At 45.3% G+C, this 18,317-nt stretch overlaps 1 protein-coding gene across 1 annotated transcript in view; it reads right to left on the reverse strand.

Annotated features, from left to right (window-relative positions):
- Positions 1-793: 793 nt before the first annotated feature.
- The window catches only part of Nhlrc2 (NHL repeat containing 2), a 51,225-nt gene continuing 33,701 nt past the window's right edge, over positions 794-18,317 (reverse strand). The window contains exons 6-11 of the mRNA XM_041660729.1: positions 15,313-15,412; positions 12,512-12,743; positions 11,898-12,020; positions 10,637-10,843; positions 9,517-9,736; positions 794-6,968 (exon numbers count right to left, since the gene is read on the reverse strand). Coding sequence (XP_041516663.1) covers positions 6,712-6,968; positions 9,517-9,736; positions 10,637-10,843; positions 11,898-12,020; positions 12,512-12,743; positions 15,313-15,412 — 1,139 coding nt within the window. The 3' untranslated portion in view covers positions 794-6,711. The remainder of the gene's footprint in view (positions 6,969-9,516; positions 9,737-10,636; positions 10,844-11,897; positions 12,021-12,511; positions 12,744-15,312; positions 15,413-18,317) is intronic.

The following is an 18,317-nucleotide window of genomic DNA, read 5'->3' on the forward strand; positions in this document are numbered from 1 at the left end:
GGAACACCAGTTGCTTTTCTCCGGGATGTGGGTTTGGTTCCTAGCAACTATATGGCAGCTCACACTTGCCTGCAACCACAGTTCCAGGGAACCAGGAACCCTCTGCCGGTCTTTTGTAGGCACAGCATACACACAGTATACATCATCATCTAGGCACAACATTCAAACACTGGTCCAACCACTCTGACTAAGGGACTACCCCCAGGAAGGCGGCTCATTAAGCCATGCTAGAGTTGGACAGAATAATTAGGTCTTTAAGGAGATGTTGTACTTTTCCCTTCCCAGAATCCCTGCCTCTAATGCAGTAGCTCATGAGCCACAGCTACGAAAAGGTCAAAAGTCTGCCTGCTCCAAAAGCCTCTGAATTATCCAGAAATGGCTGCTGCTTCCTATTCCTTTCTAAGTGTGCCTTCCCTTTCCCCAACATTTCCTTCCCTCCACGCGGCTACTTGTCCACCATGTCTCCACCTTCCATGCGAGCTGCAGCGGCTTCTTCCTTCTCCTCTAGGAAGCTGCTGAGATTCAGTGTCTGCCCTGGGGTTTCTCTCCCAAACTCTAATACAACTGTCCTTGGGCTTCCATCTGAGTCCATCATAAATTGATGGAAGTAAGAACTCGAGAGAAGTTCCTGATTTCCCCCGCTGTCCACACCAGCTCAGCTGCTATGTGAGGGTGGAGGCCCAAATTCCAAGCTTTATCCACGAAGCTATTTCTCCAGCCCAGCTTACAGGTTTCTAAGTAGTATAATTAGTGATATACTTAAAACACACAGCACATTAAAGAGAAACACAACTTTAGAGAGAAAATATTTAATTTATTTCATGAAAAAAAGTACAAAGCTTTGTAAAAGAGGTTTAGGTTTCCATGTACAGTAGAATACTCCCACTTCCCAGGACCCCAAGAACCGCATTTCTTTTGAGTTGATGAAGGCCACCAAGCTCTCATTCCATCTAACCACATACTTTAAAATTCACTCAAGAGTTTGGTCTACAAAGAAATGTAAAATACAGTTGCATAAAAATATATTAATCAATCTCTATTAAACACTTAAAAAATGCACAGCAGGTAAATTCTTTTAGACCAAAGCATGTCTAGAATAGCAGTATCTGAACTTGCACTGTTAAGGCATGAAGTCACACGGCAGACCACCTCTAGTCTCACACATGAAACTACAAAATGGAGCCACCCAAGAGGGGGAAGTCTCTAATGTGACATGTCTAGGAAACATTCCTTACAGGACAGATAGACAGACGGACATCTTGATTACACAGCAAGCATGAAGTACTAACAGTAACAGTGTCTGCCCTGGCTCTCCACGCACTCCTACACAGGGACTGAAAACTGCACCATCCGCCCATGTACAATTAGGATGCTTTACTTGAGTCACACAGGGTCCTGGACCCCTGCCTTTGAAAAATAAGACATTACTAGAGATTCTAGAAAAATAACCATCACAACAACATTTCCCCATTCACAGCTTTGTGGAACGCTGGCTCCTCAAAGGCTCCAGAAGCTCCAGCTACTCCTGAGGGAGAAGTCAAGGACTTCAAGAGGGGTTCTGGCTTAGGTTTCTGCAGGTAAACGGCAATGATGACATCACAGGCATGCATCAACAAGACATTCCAACTCTATGCAAACAAAAACCATTCATGTTCCTGGTGGGACTAAAAAGAAAGATAACTAATTTTTAAAAGAAAGGATGATTCAGTGGCTATGTTAGGGACTTGTGTTTTTTCCCCCTTAGGGTTTATTTATCTCAACTTATTTTCTCATGAAACTAGGTACAGAATAACAATTCCCTTTGAACTGCCCATATCTCAGAGGATCTTGACCCTTGTTTTCAAGTGGAAAGCTGTAATTAAGCATCCCAAGAGTACCAACGGCTTGTCTACACTTCAGACTAAGTTTCAGATTATTTAAAAGCAGTTTTGCTCAAGTCCATTTCTTAGGCAGGGCAGACAGAACACTTGTGGCACAGGGCTGCTGGCTTAGTGTTCACTTCTAACCTAAAGCTGACGTGCACACGGGGGAAGTGCTCTTGAAAATGCTGGCAGCCCTTTCCTTGGGTGAGAAGGCTGTCAACAGCAGTGTCCACAGGCACACGAGTGACGTGCCAGGGGAGGAGAGCACACACCAAGAATGAGTAACTACACCCAAGCACGCATTCCACAAGTGTCTAGGGTTTGAGCTTTTTACCTCTCACCTCTGACAATGATTAAACCAAAGCTGCACCAGGAGAACCTGCAGGAGAGCTCGTCCTATTCGTCTCCCAGCCCATGTGCTCTCTCTTACAGCCATCTGAGAGCTGAGCGCCAGTCTCTGCCACAAGTCAGCATATGCAGGAGCCGAGGTTTATTAGCCATAGAATGCCATGTGGCTCAAATCCCATTCTTTCTATTGCCCTGCTGCACAGAAACGGAGCAAAGCACACTTCACTAAGGTCAGGGTGAGACCAGCGGCTTGGTGAGTGCCAATTCTTCATTCAGGCTATGGGACACAGGTGGGAAAAGCAACTGGTGAGTGGCACTGTGTCTACCTTAAGGTAAGTGACCAGGACAGTCAGGCACGGACACCAGGAATGACCCTCGCGACACAGGCAGAGCATGCTCACTGCACACAGCCTACCTCACTACCATGTCACTTAACTCCACCCTGGGATGCCCGTCAGGAAGCAGCACTGGCTTGCAGTGCTAAGCTGACATCAGGAACAACTTCTGAATCACCAGAATGTCCGCCCGCACAGGACCATTAAGGATGGAGGAAGGCAGAGGACTTCACACTTCTACACCTCACTTCTCAGGACCGCACCAGCCCTGTTCTTTGGGATGAGGTCACTCGGACAGTCCTGACTGCTATTTCTGTACACACACCTGCTGAGAAGAACTAAGGATAATGGCTGGAATCGGGGCACAGAAAAATCCTCTGGGAAATAACAATTATATATACACTATTCCAAGGCCCAGGCAGTTAAGAGTTTAGTTAAAGCTACGTAATTTAAATGGCATTATTTGAATTTCAAAAACAATCACTCCTAGGGCTCCTGGAATTCTCCAGATTGATAAGTTACTACATAAAGGCACGAAATATGTGAACCATGCATGTCTAAGAGACAACACGGCAGGCAGCGGGCAGACAACTGTCCAGGCTCTGCCACTTCCTCAGCGTCTGATTGGGGTTTACCCGTCCTCCACTGCGAGGCTGTGCTGAGGACACACAGTCAACACAAAGCACTCGGGGAAGCACCAGCAGATGGCAAGAACTCAATGGCTGTGACTCCCCTGCCCCGTCTTGAAAGCCTGAGGCGGTGGGCGCAGAATTACTCCTCCACTCCCCATCTGTGAGAGCCCCAGTCAGTCCTGCTGCTCACTAGTCACACAGCCATCAAGGACACTCATCACACCCACTCACGCCCACATACTCGGCCCTGTTCTAGGCCCTGGACTCTATCATAGGAGCTTCCTGACCTGCGGATGGGCTACCACCATACCAAAGCAGCACCCGTCTCTACATGGCTCACACCTATCTAGTCTGTATGTTGTACTGAAGCCCACCCCAGGAAATCAATGTGAAAGCACTTTGAAGATCCGGAGAACAGCATCCCAGGGAGAGACAGTACCCTCCCGGGACATTCTGGTTACAATCTCAGGATGCTTGTACAAACTATAAGAGTGTGGTGAGGTTTCCAGCTATGTCTGGATTCTCTATGGAATGGATTCACTGGTTAAAGTCCCAGAAGATCTTTTTAAACCCTTCACTATGGGGGTCCTTCTTTATGAACACAAGGTGGTGAAAGAGTAACACACCCACCACTAAGTGCCCTTTTTCTTCTTGAGCCCAGATTCTACCGGGTATACTAACATGTCAGATGGGGAAGAAATATTTTGCTTTAGAAGCTGGAGTTGTGAAAAAAATGTCAAGCACGTGTCTGCGGCCATAAATTATTGTCATTATTAGTAACCAAACTGATAAGTAGCAGTTCATAAATTATTCCGTGCTAAATGCCGTGTGAACATTTCACTGAATCCTGGCAGCGAGCCCGGGCAGCCCTGCTTTACAGGGTTAGACTGCCACAGAGTCCACGCTCTGGCCACCACACTGTGCCACACCACAGAAACACCACGACTACTCCTTCCTCACCAACTGACTTTAAAGGAAACTGGTAAATGAAAAAACTCTAAACTAGATCCCATCTTTGGTAATGGAAGTGGCTTTAGAAAAGCTATTACATTAGTGCTTTCTATTCAGATTTATCTTTAAAGATATTAGATCTTTCTAAAGTGCTGATCATTGAAAGATAGAGAAGCAGAATGAAAATAAACACCAAGAGTTTGCTCATTTATGAGCATTAATGATGCAGCCTTCCTGCAAATATTTTTGTTATTGTCCACTACAAAACTTCACTCTCCATGATTTTTTTCTCCCTCTGACAATTGAACCCAGGGTCTCTACACATGGCAAAGAAACATTCTCCCACTGAGTCACAACACTGTCCTGCCGATGGCAGCAGGTAAGCTCAAGTCTCTTCAGCTGATAGACAAGAACGAGCAGTCAGTTCTGAATCTGTGGCAAAATTGTAGTCACACATTCTCATTATGCTCCCCAAATTCCCAACCTTGCAAAAAGTAGGCCAACATCCTTATCTCGGCAGCAGGAGCCCCAGAGCAGACAGGCTGTAAGACAAACAGCTCAACAGAGAAAACAGAAGGCTGCTGCAGGTCCTCAAGTTTTTAAACTTTCCAGTGTTTCCTTATGTGATATTATGTCACCCATGAGTCTAGGAAGCTATGTGCACTGTTCAGTGTGAGTTTTCTAAACCTACACTAATCTACTACTGATAACACTGTAGCGTCAACAGGAGCGTAGAGAGGCAGGGTGAGGCTGAGGAGTCAAACTGTGTAAACTGTGCATTCGGAAGACCAGGGAACCACTGAGCACTAAACTAACATTCTGCCCAGACAAAAGAAAACCAAGGAATTCTAAAGAGGATTTGGGGAATTTTTAAGGTATAGAAACTACAGAATACACACTTGTATTTTTAGAGTGAAAACTGTGTAACCCTTATTTCTACATTAGTTAAACCGTATATACTCTGTTCTAGAGAGTGATGCTGTTTATGTCCTCAATCAGGAACAGTTGAGCCAAACTATTCTCATCCTGCCCAACTGGAAAAGAGAAACACAACAAACCCAACAAAGAGGCAGTCCACAGGAGGGTGCAGTCCACAGCCCATGGGCTACAGACGTAGTTACAGACCCTTTGCTGTAGCCGCTCTGCTGCAAAGGTCTCCCGGGCAATCGTGTGCAGCTCTGACCAAGATCTCTGCCCCTTTCCATCTGCATTTCTCTCAAAGAGCAGCTTCTGCAGATTCTATATGTTCTTACTCCAGAGAACTTTTAGCTAACTCAATAATAAAACAAGCAAATTTTACCCGTGAAAACTACTTCAAAAATCAACCAATATATGTGTAGAATGATACTTAAATAATTACACTTCATATCTAGTTCTTTTGGGGAAAAAGGAGGGCATGCTATGCCAGACTGTGTACAGATACTTATTGAATTTATAGATGCTTCTGAAATCTTATAATCTGAATAAATAAAATAGATGCCAGGTTAGTTTTAAAAAACAAATGGGCTTTTAAACCATTATGATGATGTTCTATGACAATGACAGCGACAATGAGAATCACTCCCCGTATTCGGTCTCAGTCATGTCTCTTCCGGGGCTAAAGAACTCAAACACGAAGGCAGTGCGAGCAAACCGCTGCTTCAGCACCAACACTTTAAATCACAGCACGAAAGGGTGATTATACCCGTCAGCTGCACTGAAATACTTTACACGGATCACATCAATTTAAAGGTTTACATGTGATTTTTTCAAAATATCAGAAGTAATGATCATAATTTAAATTCTAAATATGGGAACCAAAATAGTAACAAAAATCCCAAACCCAATAAATCTGTATTTAACTCTTAAAACTGAAATGTAAATTCCCCAAACAATATAATACTTATATCAAGTTACACCATCACAATAAGCTATCATGCGAAGGAATATGGCCTGAATCCCACCTCAAGGGTCAGCACGTCTCTGGTTATCTAGGCATTGTCTGCTAGGCATATAAGAAGAGGTCTGCATGCTCTCAGGAATTTTCTTTTTTCTGTATAAAGTTATAAGGCATTAATAATGGCATGTTAAAACAAATAATTTATAATAAAAATAGATTAAAACTCTCTTTTACAAATACCTCAGCTGAGAAAACACGGAAGAGATAGTAAGCAGCCCTCTTGTACTCTCTGGGGTCTACTGAGCACAGCTTTTGTTCTGGCTTCAGACAGACCAGAGTCACTAAGTGGAGGTGACTCAATAAAGGCGCACGGCTTAGGTCTGTCCCGTGACTATGACCGCCACCGATGAGGGCAGAGAGGTTATTTAAAACACCCAGTGCTATTAGAAGTAACTGCACAACACAGTATTCTCTACTATGGCATGGACTGCAGCCTCGTGGCAAGAGCAGCAAAGCTAATGCTACAGTGGTTTACACGATGCCCGATGACTTGGCTAGTACACAGCTCAAATGAAGCCATTTGTTTAGAATTAAAATGTTAATAAGGAGAGAAACTTTAATTTGGGATCGGTTGTTACAACTAAGCAATGGACTTTTAATGCTTTTTTCCTAAACGGCAGGTGGAGGATGGATGGGGCTGACTCCTAGAATACATGTGTGAGCTCTACAGGAGCTCCACAGCCTGGCTGGGTATCGGTTATCTGCAAAGGCTGCCTGAACAAGATCCCCTTCATCATACAAGCACTGCTGTCTGCACTGCAGTAGTAGAGAAACACGCTGACGGACAGCACAGCTTCAAGTGACAAGCAATCGGTAGGAATCCGCAGGGCAATTGTGGGTTGACTGGAAATACTCTCTATGTCTCCAGATGGGGCCTGCTCCTGAAGAAGCCACTCATTGCCTAGAAAACAGGAGAGAGTATCATACAGACTACAGAAGACACAAGAGGTCAGTACAGCTCTGGGCCTCACCCATGTGAGAACCAGTGGTCAGACCTCAAAAGTCACCTAAATGCTGGGTGTAGGTGACACCTACCTGCAATCCCAGAGGACAGGGGTAGGGACAAGGCATCCCTGAAACAAGCTGGCTGGCCAGTCGGACTACTCAGGACAGTGAGCTCGGGCTTAGGGGCAGACCCTTCCTCAACACTTTAGGTGCAGAGACGTCAGAAAGACATGTGGCAGTTAACTACCTGCACACAAAAACATGTGCATGTACACACATACACACACACACAATGTAATCACACCATGTAACACACTCACACACGAAATATACATACATTTGAAAAGATAAAAGTAGGAAACTAGAAAATTCTAAGAAAAGTGTCTCTTAATCAGCAAGTATTTACTATAAAAGTCTGTGAATGCCGGCACTTTGGTCTGTGGAAATGACACGCGGGCGTGAGACATAATGACCCCCACGAGAAGTTCCCAGACTGACAATCTCTGTATTTCGTTAATGCAGCTCTTCCCTTCTGTGAAATCTATAACACAACTGATCTCTCCTGGAATGAAACTGAGAACTGCAGCTATGGCTCCTTAGCTCCTTCTCACCCCTGCTCAGAGTACATCTATCACTGAATACCAAGCACAGGGACAGTGAGACAGCTGATCATTTTCACCCAAGAGGAAAAGCTCCAGGGACCGTCTAAAAACTACAGAATGAACTTCCGAGAGTACAAATGCACACAGCTCTGCAGTGACTTCTAAATCCAGACAAGACAGTAAAAAACTACTTTAACATTAAAATCCAGAAATTAAGACATCAACTATTTCTTTGTGTATTTTTCATATATATCACATTTGTGATTTATAAAGACGTAAGATGCATGTAGTTCTTTAAAACATTCACATATTCTAGCCACTTTAACTATTTCTCAAGAACCAGCCCCAAGAGAAACAATCTTCTATCCCTATGTGAAGACATGGCTCTATAATACTTTCAGAATCTTTGAATTACTAGGATTCTTGCCTAAAAGCTTATTTGCTCTATATAGTGAAAATAGAGACAATATTGCAGACAAGTAATAAAACATTTAGGTATTTGACCCCTCCAGTTTAATGCCATCTTCACTGTATATGACAATGATTCGGAATTCAACTATTTGAAAGTTTAAGAATGCAGAATTAAAAAGGTTAATTGTTGTCAGGTCGTGGTGGCACATGGCTTTAATCGCAGCACTGGGAGGCAGAGGCAGGCGGACCTGAGGCTGTCCTGGTCTACAGAGCGAGTTCCAGGATGGCCAGGGCTATACAGAGAAACCCCTCTTGAAAAGCCAAAACAAAACAAAAACACAAACAAACCAAACAAAAAAACAAAGACAAAACAAACAAAAAAGGTTAATTATCAACATCTTACTTTAAAAAAATACTGGTCTCTAATTACACAGAGAAATTAAATATGTGATCTGTGATTCCCCAATTGCTGGGGTGCTTTGCTACGTATAGACACAGGCAGAATAGCTATACCCTTCCTAGACCTCCTGGAGCCCAGAGAGGGGATGTGCTGTGCCCAGTGTTTGTAGTTTGCCCCCAAAGCTAGGCCACATGTACAGCCTTCTTTCTTGTGGGGATCAGAGGAGGTGGTTCCCACAGGCTTGGGAAGCCACCTCGGGGCCAGTCCAGACTGTAACCAGCAGGCCACCTGCAGATCCCCTTGGCCTGGACATCACACTGACTGCTACAGATCTGCAGCTTCTGCCTGAGAACGTATGAAGGTGGGCAGGCTCAAGGCCAGGATTGGGGGACACAGAAGAACTGTGTGAGAGGGTGTGGGAGAAGGAGCTCAGGAAATGGGAGAGTGAGTGAGAATGTGCCAAAGAGCGTGGGAGACGAGTCAGAGGAAGCGCATCTGAGACGAGCCCAGGGCTTCTCTGTAGACCTGCTGTCCGCTGTCAGAATGGTGCTGCGTCCGACGGCACTGACAACAGCACAGAGAACACCGACTCCACATGAGACAAGACACACACAGGCCGAGAAGGATCCTAAACAAGGAAGCTCCACTTCATGTCTTCTCATCAGACTTTCAATTCTTATTTATTTAACTTTGGTTTTCTGACCGGCTCTCTCACTCTGTGGGCAGATGGCCTGGAAATCACTATGTAGCTCCGGCTAGCCTCAATCTGGCAGTCCTCCTACCCCAGCCTCCTAAATGCTGTTTAAGGGGACAGCAGGAAGAGGGAGACTAAGGTAAGCATGCAGGCAGGTCTAATTCCCAGAGCCCGTGTTGTTCAGAGATGAGAGGGCTCTCGTGGGCCACATCTTCTTAATGAAAAGGAAGAGGGGACAGCAAAGGCCAAGAGAAAAATATCAAACTGGTGTTACAGCTAGAATCACAGTTTTCACATAAATTTCCCTTAAATCTTGCCCAAACACACAGTAAAATATCTAACAAAGCTATCGGCTCAGCCTCGGGGCTTTATCCTGTGTCTGTGGAGCCAGCCCTACCTTCAGCAGTCAGGAACCAGCAGCTGGGCACACCTTCTGTCAGCTTTGTTCCTGGGGGAAGGTCCAACTTGAGCTTCAGCTGCAGAGTCTGGCCAGGACACACAGTCACAGGGGCGAGTTGGATGTTTGGGGCAGACTTGGGCACTTTGGGTACTGTCTTCTGTTTCTCTCTGGGGAAGGGGCCATCCACCATGGCACTGTCAGGCTTGAAGATAGGAAGCTAGAAGACCAGAGGATGGGTTATTGAAGCAGAAGCACTCTTAGGACCAAAGCGAGAGAGCCTGACCTCAGATGGGGCAAAAACACGACATTCTCTATCAATGACATCAGTGCCCCCCAGAGCACAGGGCAACAGTTCACCTCAGCAGTCAGATCACCCCTGAGACCACAGAATCCAACCGCTGCCCCGTGCTTACACACGGCAGGAAACTAAAGCTACACTTTACAAATCTAAGGACCGTGAGGACGATACATGCTCCTAACCTTCACTACCAGGAGGGATCCAAAGATGATACTTTTGCTGCCATTCTGTGGCATTTATTTTTAAACAAAGTACCTCATAAAAATAAAAAGCCCCCTTCCATCCAGGTAAATAGGATACATTAATAAAGCGGTGGGAAACACTGCTTTTTTGAAGACAAATTTGAACTTGGTCACATCTGCACTAGTCTATCTCATTTTCAGAGGCTGGGGGCTGTGACTTCTAGAGGTTCCCTCAGAAGATGACTTGGTAATGGATTTACCACAGGAAACAGACAGATAGCAATAATCTAAGGATCACTGAAAAAAATAAGACAAAACAACAAAAAAAAAACCAAGGCCACATAGCACACAAATACAGTGTGTCATGACTTCTATGCATTTAAAAACAGACCCATTTCTCTTCAAAATCCAACACTTTCCTCATCCACTCACAGCAGATGGAAACTTCTATTTTAAGACTAACAGGAGACCTTCAAAGCAAGTCCCTGGTCTGCTTGTCCCTGAAAACAACAGGGGCATCCACTTCCGGCTCCCGTGCTCCACGTGTCCAGTACACATCAGAGATGGCCAGGGCAGCGCTTTAAAGCTCAGTCGCCCTACACCCACGTCCTCTAAGCTACGCCTTAAGATAACTCACCACAGAGACTGTTTCTGCTTCCAGATCCATCACTTTGATTTGGTGATTATTAGTGTCCGCTACATATAACAGCCGACCACTCTCACCGACACACAAGCCTCCAGGCTCATTAAAAGCTGACTCTGCAAAACTGGAAGCTGCATCATTTACATCTCCGGTCCCTGCTAGCGTTGAGCAGACTTTTGTTTTTGGATCCACAACTTTAATCTAAAGAAAAATGAACAAACATTTCCCTTGCAGTCGGCCCTGTTCACAGCAGTGCCAGGTAAGCCAGGACTCCTGGCTGTTATTAGCATCCTCGATAAATACATCTTCAAACAGTAGATATTTCCTATTTTCCCCAACATCTGAATTACATCATCAAAAGGGAGCTATTTCATCCCTAGTAAAACCTTTAAAAAAAATCTTAGTTATATCATAGTTTCTTGTTAATTTCAGGATTTCCCCTCTGGAATTAAAAACAGCCTTTTTTTTCTGCCTCTTAGAGAACACAGCTAACCCAGCTCCCTGAGAACACTGTCTGCGGATTGCTGCCTCTTAGAGAACACAGCTAACCCAGCTCCCTGAGAACACTGTCTGCGGATTGCTGCTTCTGTTAAACACTGAAGTCTTGCCACATAGAACTCTGCAGGAAAGCAGAGACAACCAGATGGCAGAGGAAAAGGTGCTCAGGATGGATTTGACTGCTCATGGTCACTGTCACCATGCTACAATTCAAAACTCTTCATCTGCTAGTGCCCCCGGGAGCATAACTGGCAACCTGACACACTCTAGTCAACAGAAAAGGGAGCTTCAATCAAGGAAAGCCAGTGGGCATGTCTGTGAGGAGACTCTGTTGTTTATTAATATGGGGAGGCTCACCCCACTATGGGTAGGGCCAATCCCTGGTCAGGTGAGCCTGGGTCTGTGAGCAAGTAGCAAGCAGGCCTGCCTTCACTTCCTGCCCTGACTTCCCTCTGGGACGGCCTTAACCTGGGTGTGAGCCAGATGAATCTCTCTCTTACACTGCCTTTGGTCAGTTTTACCATGGCAACAAAACGCAACTCCAACACCTGTGCTCACACTTTCCTGACTTCCTTACCAAGCAGCTTTGATGGGTCACAGTTCATACATTTAAGTCACAGGCACAGGAATTAGCCAGCATTTCCTCAGGACAGACACCACAAGGCTCCGAGGGCTACAGCTGCTCTCTGCACTAGGGTGGCACTGGCAGGTAGCACCTGGGTCAAAAGCAAGCCCCGTGTCTTCAGCTGTGACTCACCTTATGATTATAGGAGTCTGCCACATAGAGCAGATTCCTCTTCGCGTCCCATGCAACCCCGAGCGGATGCTGAAGCTTCACATTGATGCCTACTCCATCAATATCACCAAAAGCAAATAAATTCTTTTATTGTATTTTTTAAAGAGAAAGAAACAGCAGTTATTAAAAACTTTCAGTGTTTTGTTAGATAAAGTGAACCCTAAGGTCGTCGTGTTAGTAAAGCTAAAGGGGAAGCTCTGGTTCCCGTGGGGAGCTGGGAGTGTGACACAGACTGGAGAGTGCAGCGAGGGTCTGCGGGCTAAGTGCCGTGGCACTCAGAGGCCAGCGTCTGCTCAGGAAGAGGCCAAGTCTGCAGTCTAGTGCTCTGTCCAGTCCACCGCTACACCCAAAGCAGTCTCTCTGCTGTCCAACAGCAGCTACTTTATCAGATGCTCTAAGGGAGCCTCAGCATTACGTGTGACCAGGCAGGGTCCCTCTTCAAGGCCTCACCTGAGTTTCTTTACAGTCACTGTCTCTGGGTTAACTACATTCTATCACAGATAGGCTAGGAATGAACCTCCTAAATTTTATGAATAACTCAAAATCCAGGGAACTGCACATAGTGACTTCTTTACCATGGGATCTCGTTCTCCTCCTACGAGGTGCTTCACGGCTCCATCTTTGAGTGAGATGGTTCTCACTGTACTGCTCTCACTATCCGCCACAAAGAGGCAGCTCCAGGGATCTTCTGAGGCTAGAGCGAGACCTGAAGGTTGGGCAAACCCCGCCTTGTGAGGATATGCATTATTACGGTTCTCTTCATTGCCGCTCCCAGCAACACGCAGGCAGGTTCCTTTCTCTAGCTCACTGAAAGACAAGCATAGGCACAAGTTACAAAAGGAATGCAATAGACCCACAGAAGCAGTGATGACTGCCTGTCCACTACTGTGTCTGTCCAGCCATGCTCTTGGTGAGCCACTGTGCAGTGCTCACTTCTCTTCAGTATACTAACTACTGAAGTCACCCTCTAAATCCCTGGATCAACAATAACGATCAGGTTATTGAAATAATGAGATGATTTTACTCTCATTTTAACTTCTTAGTTTCATAGAACAGCAGTTCTAGAAGGGAATTTATTAATAAAGAGACTAGTTTTCTTTAAAAACGCCTGTGTCTTCTACAAGCATGACCATTTTCAGAGACGACATAACGACTGCTGCACTAAAGGATCAACTGTACGACCATCTCCTCTCCACACTGGGGACAGCCTATGAGAGCAGCGCAGAGCAACAGCTGCCTATGAGAGCAGCGCAGAGCAACAGCTGCCTATGAGAGCAGCGCAGAGCAACAGCTGCCTATGAGAGCAGCGCAGAGCAACAGCTGCCTACTGAGAGCAGCGCAGAGCAACAGCTGCCGACATCATGTCTCAAAAAGTTGATTCCTTTTGTAATGCAGAGAAAGTTTACACCTTGATTTCTAAATTTATGCCAAAAGGATTAAGAAGACATGGTACTGAGAAAGAGGAAGCCGACTTCAAGTGCAAAGTGAGAGACTGTGTTCTCCATCTCCAAACATGGCGCGTCACACAGAAGTCCAATGTGACCAGACTCTGAACTGGTACCTGCTCAATGCTAAAGCAAGCAGAAGCAGGTGATGGAAGGCAAGAGCACAGAATGCACGAAACATGGCCAGAGAAATATGTACAAGACCTACACTGCAAGGGAGGAAGTCACAACATACAGGAAACCTATGATAATAAAGTGGATGAGAAGAGACACTAAAGCATTAGGGGTCACTACTACCTGCGGATCTGCACTAGACACAGTCTGTGCAGTGCTGTACTAACTTTGGAGTAATCCACCAACAAAATTAAGATGCAGGTCAATGTAACTTGAGCAACCATTTTCCTATTATAAATAGTGACACCCCTTCTTACGGGGAGACACAGGCAGCCCTGACAGCATATTCTGCTGCTGTCACTTGTGGGTGCTGGTATAGTCACACCTCATGTATCACTGGTGACCACAGTGCTCACGTCACTATTGTCTCTGGCCTGGAAGACAGCTATAGCCTCCTGAGTCACACCTTGTTCCACTCTGAACACTAGAAGGGTTCTCTCAAGAATACAGATCTAACCAAGTCACTTCTCAGCTTAGAACTTTCTACATCAGCTTCTGGAAAGCTCTAGTCTCTTAAAGGACTCCAGGTGTGACAACCTTTGTCCTGACATCACGGCATGAGTGGTGGCTCAGAAGACAGGTTCTTTGGGGCTATTAGCTGTGGGAACAAGGCAGGACAGAAACCCCAACAAGTCTGCTCCTTCATGTTACAGAGAAGGAGGAACTTCAGTTGAGAAAACTCTTCCATCAGACTGCCATGTGGTCAAACTTATGGGTCATCTTCTTGACTGATTACTATTATGAAAGGGCCCACTGTGGGTGATGCCACTCCAGGACACATGGTACTGAGGTGAATAAGAAAGAAAACTGGGCAAGGCAGTAAGCAGCATTTCCTAATGGCCACTGTTATGTTCCTTCCTCAGGCTCCTCCAGGAGGGACTAGCCTGTCAGCTGAAATAACCCTCTCCTCCCCAAGCTGCTTCTGGGCATGATGTTTATCCCAATAGAAACCTCACCAGGACTTTCACTTGTTTTCTTACTCTAAAGCTCTTACTGAGCTGTTCTGTACTAGACACACAACCATAATGGGGCAAGACTGCTTTCTTTACAAGGTAGTCTAGTAAGAAGAACAAGTTAAAGATAAGTGTGAGCCAAGAGAAGAGAGGTGAGAGAGAAGGCACAGAGTGAAGCCACAGAGGAGAGTGGCCAGCTCTGCGCGAGGCTGAGGGAGAAGTAAGAGACAGTGGAGAGATACTGCCTCCCATCCTCACAGGCTCAACAGTGGCAGCAATCCCATGAGGTGACCCAAGAACATGCGGTGACAGAAAATGACAGAGAGCTAAAGGGGCTCGCCTATGCTTACACAGTAAGTAGCAGCTGGGATTCTGTTTCAGGCCTGACTATGTCTGAGCGGTAACCACGCAGCACTCAGCCACCTGAAGGAGTGACCACAGACACTTGTTCTGTGGCAAAGAATTAAAGCCCCACCTAATCATTTCTAGTTCTCTCTCTAGGTACTTGGAAGAAAGGCCTCCCCTAGGCTCTTAGGAATTAGATGCAGCCACAAAGCTTAACCATGGCTGATGAAATACAAGTCCAAGTGATGTATGTCATTTCTGAGCAGCAGCTTCGGGAGCCAGTTAGTGACTCACTGCCTCCCCCTCTCAGCAGCTGCTTCCTCAGCCTGGGGACCAGTGCTCCAAGCTTTCCTACAGTGTGTGGCCAGCATGCTGACAGGTACAGCAGCAGGTGTTATGAGGATGATGACCTGGGGAAGGGCACCCGAAGGACCCCAAAGAGGCACAGTAGTCACTTACCCTCTCTTTGGTAGGGAGCCAGAGTCCAGGAGGAGCGCCCATATTTGATGAGTCCCAGCCATGGCTATCCACAGGATGTTATTTCTTTGGACCTCTGAACCTTCAAAAAAGTACGTTGAATGTATTATATATCTATCAGATTAGTATGACACTTCTCAGAAATGGAAATTTAATGGCTGATACTAATTTTTAAGTCAGCTGTTTTGGAAAACGCTCCTTAGTGAGAGATCGCTCTACAGATCCATCCTCTCACCTGCAACACTTTCACCAGAACTCAAAGTTGTAATGGTTTTTAATTAAATGCAGTACAGGGCGATAATTCAATACATGTTTACAAACTGTAATGACAAAATCGAAGCCATTAGCATTTCCATTTCCTTCAATCAAATCCACACATTCTTAATAGCAGAATGTCAACCTGCACCTCTGGAAACAATGCTTTTAAACACTGATTCATAAACAAAACTTTGTGACACAAAAAAAAAAGTAGGCTGATATTATGTAAGAAACCCCTGCAATTTCTATGTAAGAAAAGATGCTTTCCAGAGCAGGGCGGTGGCACAAGTCTGCAGCCCGGAGCCCGGGGCCAGAGGGGAACAGCTCAAGCTGGAAGCCTGTTAAGACTGCACAGCAAGTCCCAGGCAAGCCTGGGCTACAAAGTGGAGACTCTGTGTTAAAATGACAACAAAAAGTATAAGGAATGTGTCTTTTATGACCACATGAGATTTGACATTTAGACACAAAGTACAACAGTCATTTAAAAATCCATTGGTCTAGTTGGTTATAGAATTTATGGGCGTGTCTGTGGGAAAGTGCACGCGTGTGAACATGGAGGCTAGGGGTCAATGTTGAGTCTTCTTCAGTCATGCTCTATTTCATTCCCTTAGTAGACAGGCACTCACTGAACCTGGAGCTTGCTATGGCTGACTACTGGGAAGCCCAAAGTATCCTCCTGTCTCAGTCTCCCAGTGCTGGAACTATAGGGACATGCCTCAGTGGCCGGGCTTTTATGTGGGTGCTGCAGACGAGTTCAGATCCTCACACCACATGGCAAACCCTTTAGCAACTGAGCCACCTCTCAGCCTTGGCTTATCAGATCAAGAGGACAACACATTATAGTACAGCTGCTGACTGCACTGCTTTCTCCATTCTACTTCTAGACACTGAATGATGTAACACTTATTAGAAAGGAACAAAGTTCTACTTCTCAGATTAATTCAGTTAACCCATTTAATTTAACTAGGAGGTATTCTGAAATAACAGACATTTTAACTAAAGAAGTCTGGTAACACATTATCTTATAGAAAGTTATTTTATTTGTAATCTCTTTAACTTCAAGTATTTTGTGATGAGAAGGGTATTTCTTCCTTAATTAGTAATAATTTTTAAGCATCTTTTAGTTTAGTAACAACAAAGACAACCCACAATAATGATGGTTCTCAAATAATTACAGATGCTACAATGCCAAGTGCTTCCCCAAAACTCATTACGGTTTTCTCTATTAGAAAGCCTAACTCCAGGAGAGCGACTATGCACGGAGAGGACAGCAGGTCAGGCCAGCGGCTAGTAAAGGAAGAAACTGAACTCTGGGCCCAAGCCAGGCCGAGCTCTGATGTGCTGATGTCCTCTGTTCTTAGCTGCTACGATAGAAAGTATCTCAGTTTACCTCCTTCACACAGTCAGGCCTGCAGATGCAAGTGTACGAACGGGCACACTGCTGTCCGTGTATTATGGGGACTCAGTCTCTGCTTTATCACGTTAAAACCAGATCAAAGATGTGCACAACTAATGTTTTACACACCACACTGCTCCTTCAGTTATTCTAGGTCTACTACTCTCTGGGACTACTAAAATGACTGTCATCTAAGCTAATAAAATATTCCGTTATTTCAGATATGATGACATTCGGATGAAAAGTGCCTACAGGCAACAATACTCAAATGTTAGCCATGACCATTATTCCATGCACCGGCTCTTACTTCTACAGCATGCTGCATTAGGCAAGCACTATTGCGTCTACAAGGCCACACGTCCTAGAGTCCGACACAATGTCTCCCACAGGCGTTTGACTGCTGCTGTCCCACAACAGACGACACCCGACAAAGCACTGAGTTTACAACTGCTCACTTGTGCTAAAGCCGGCACAAATCTACGACTAAACTCATCACATCAATCAATGACAATGAGCTCATGCTCCTGATTAGATAGTGGCATTATTAACTAAGGAAATGAACAACAAAATATAATAAAAGCTTCAGTAAGAAATATAAATAAAAGGCAGAAATGAATAATACTTTACATAATCAGTAATGTTCCCCACTCACGATACTCCACAGCCTGTATTTATCCAGTAACATATTAGACTAACACTCAAAGAACCGTAGACAGTTATAGTCTGAAGCCCTCCTAATTCTCTTAATGGATCTAAATTATGCACCTCGAGTTGTGACAGCCTCTGAAACAAGCATTGCTCCCATGGCTGAGGAGCCAAACAGTTCAAATTTGAATACTGGCTGAAGTTTCTGCGATGCTATGACTGCCCATCTCAAAAGATAACCTGAACGATGAGCAGAGGCTCTGGAAGTTAAGTACCACCACAGGACCGGCACATGCTGGGCACCGCACATCTGCTCAGCTCCTACACAGGACCGACACATGCTGGGCACCACACAACATCTGCTCAGCTTCTACACAGGACAGCACATGCTGGGCACCACACAACATCTGCTCAGCTCCTACACAGGACCGCACATGCTGGGCACCGCACATCTGCTCAGCTCCTACACCAACTTTGTTCCTCTTCCCTCCTCCTAGACTTTCACCTTCAGCCCCTAGCATGGAACTCAACTCAAGACTTCTTTCTTACTTCCCTACCCAACACAGCTTGTTCGTGAGTGAGTGAATTCGTGGCGAGCACGCAGGCATGCACATGTGTACACACACATCTGACCTATTACCCTGCATCACTGTTTCCTGTGGTGCTTGTCACCATCCTATGTGCAGCT

This window comes from Microtus oregoni, unplaced genomic scaffold (assembly GCF_018167655.1).
Source record: "Microtus oregoni isolate MIOR12 unplaced genomic scaffold, Mior012 000012F_ref0000307, whole genome shotgun sequence".
Classification (NCBI taxonomy): Eukaryota; Metazoa; Chordata; class Mammalia; order Rodentia; family Cricetidae; genus Microtus; species Microtus oregoni.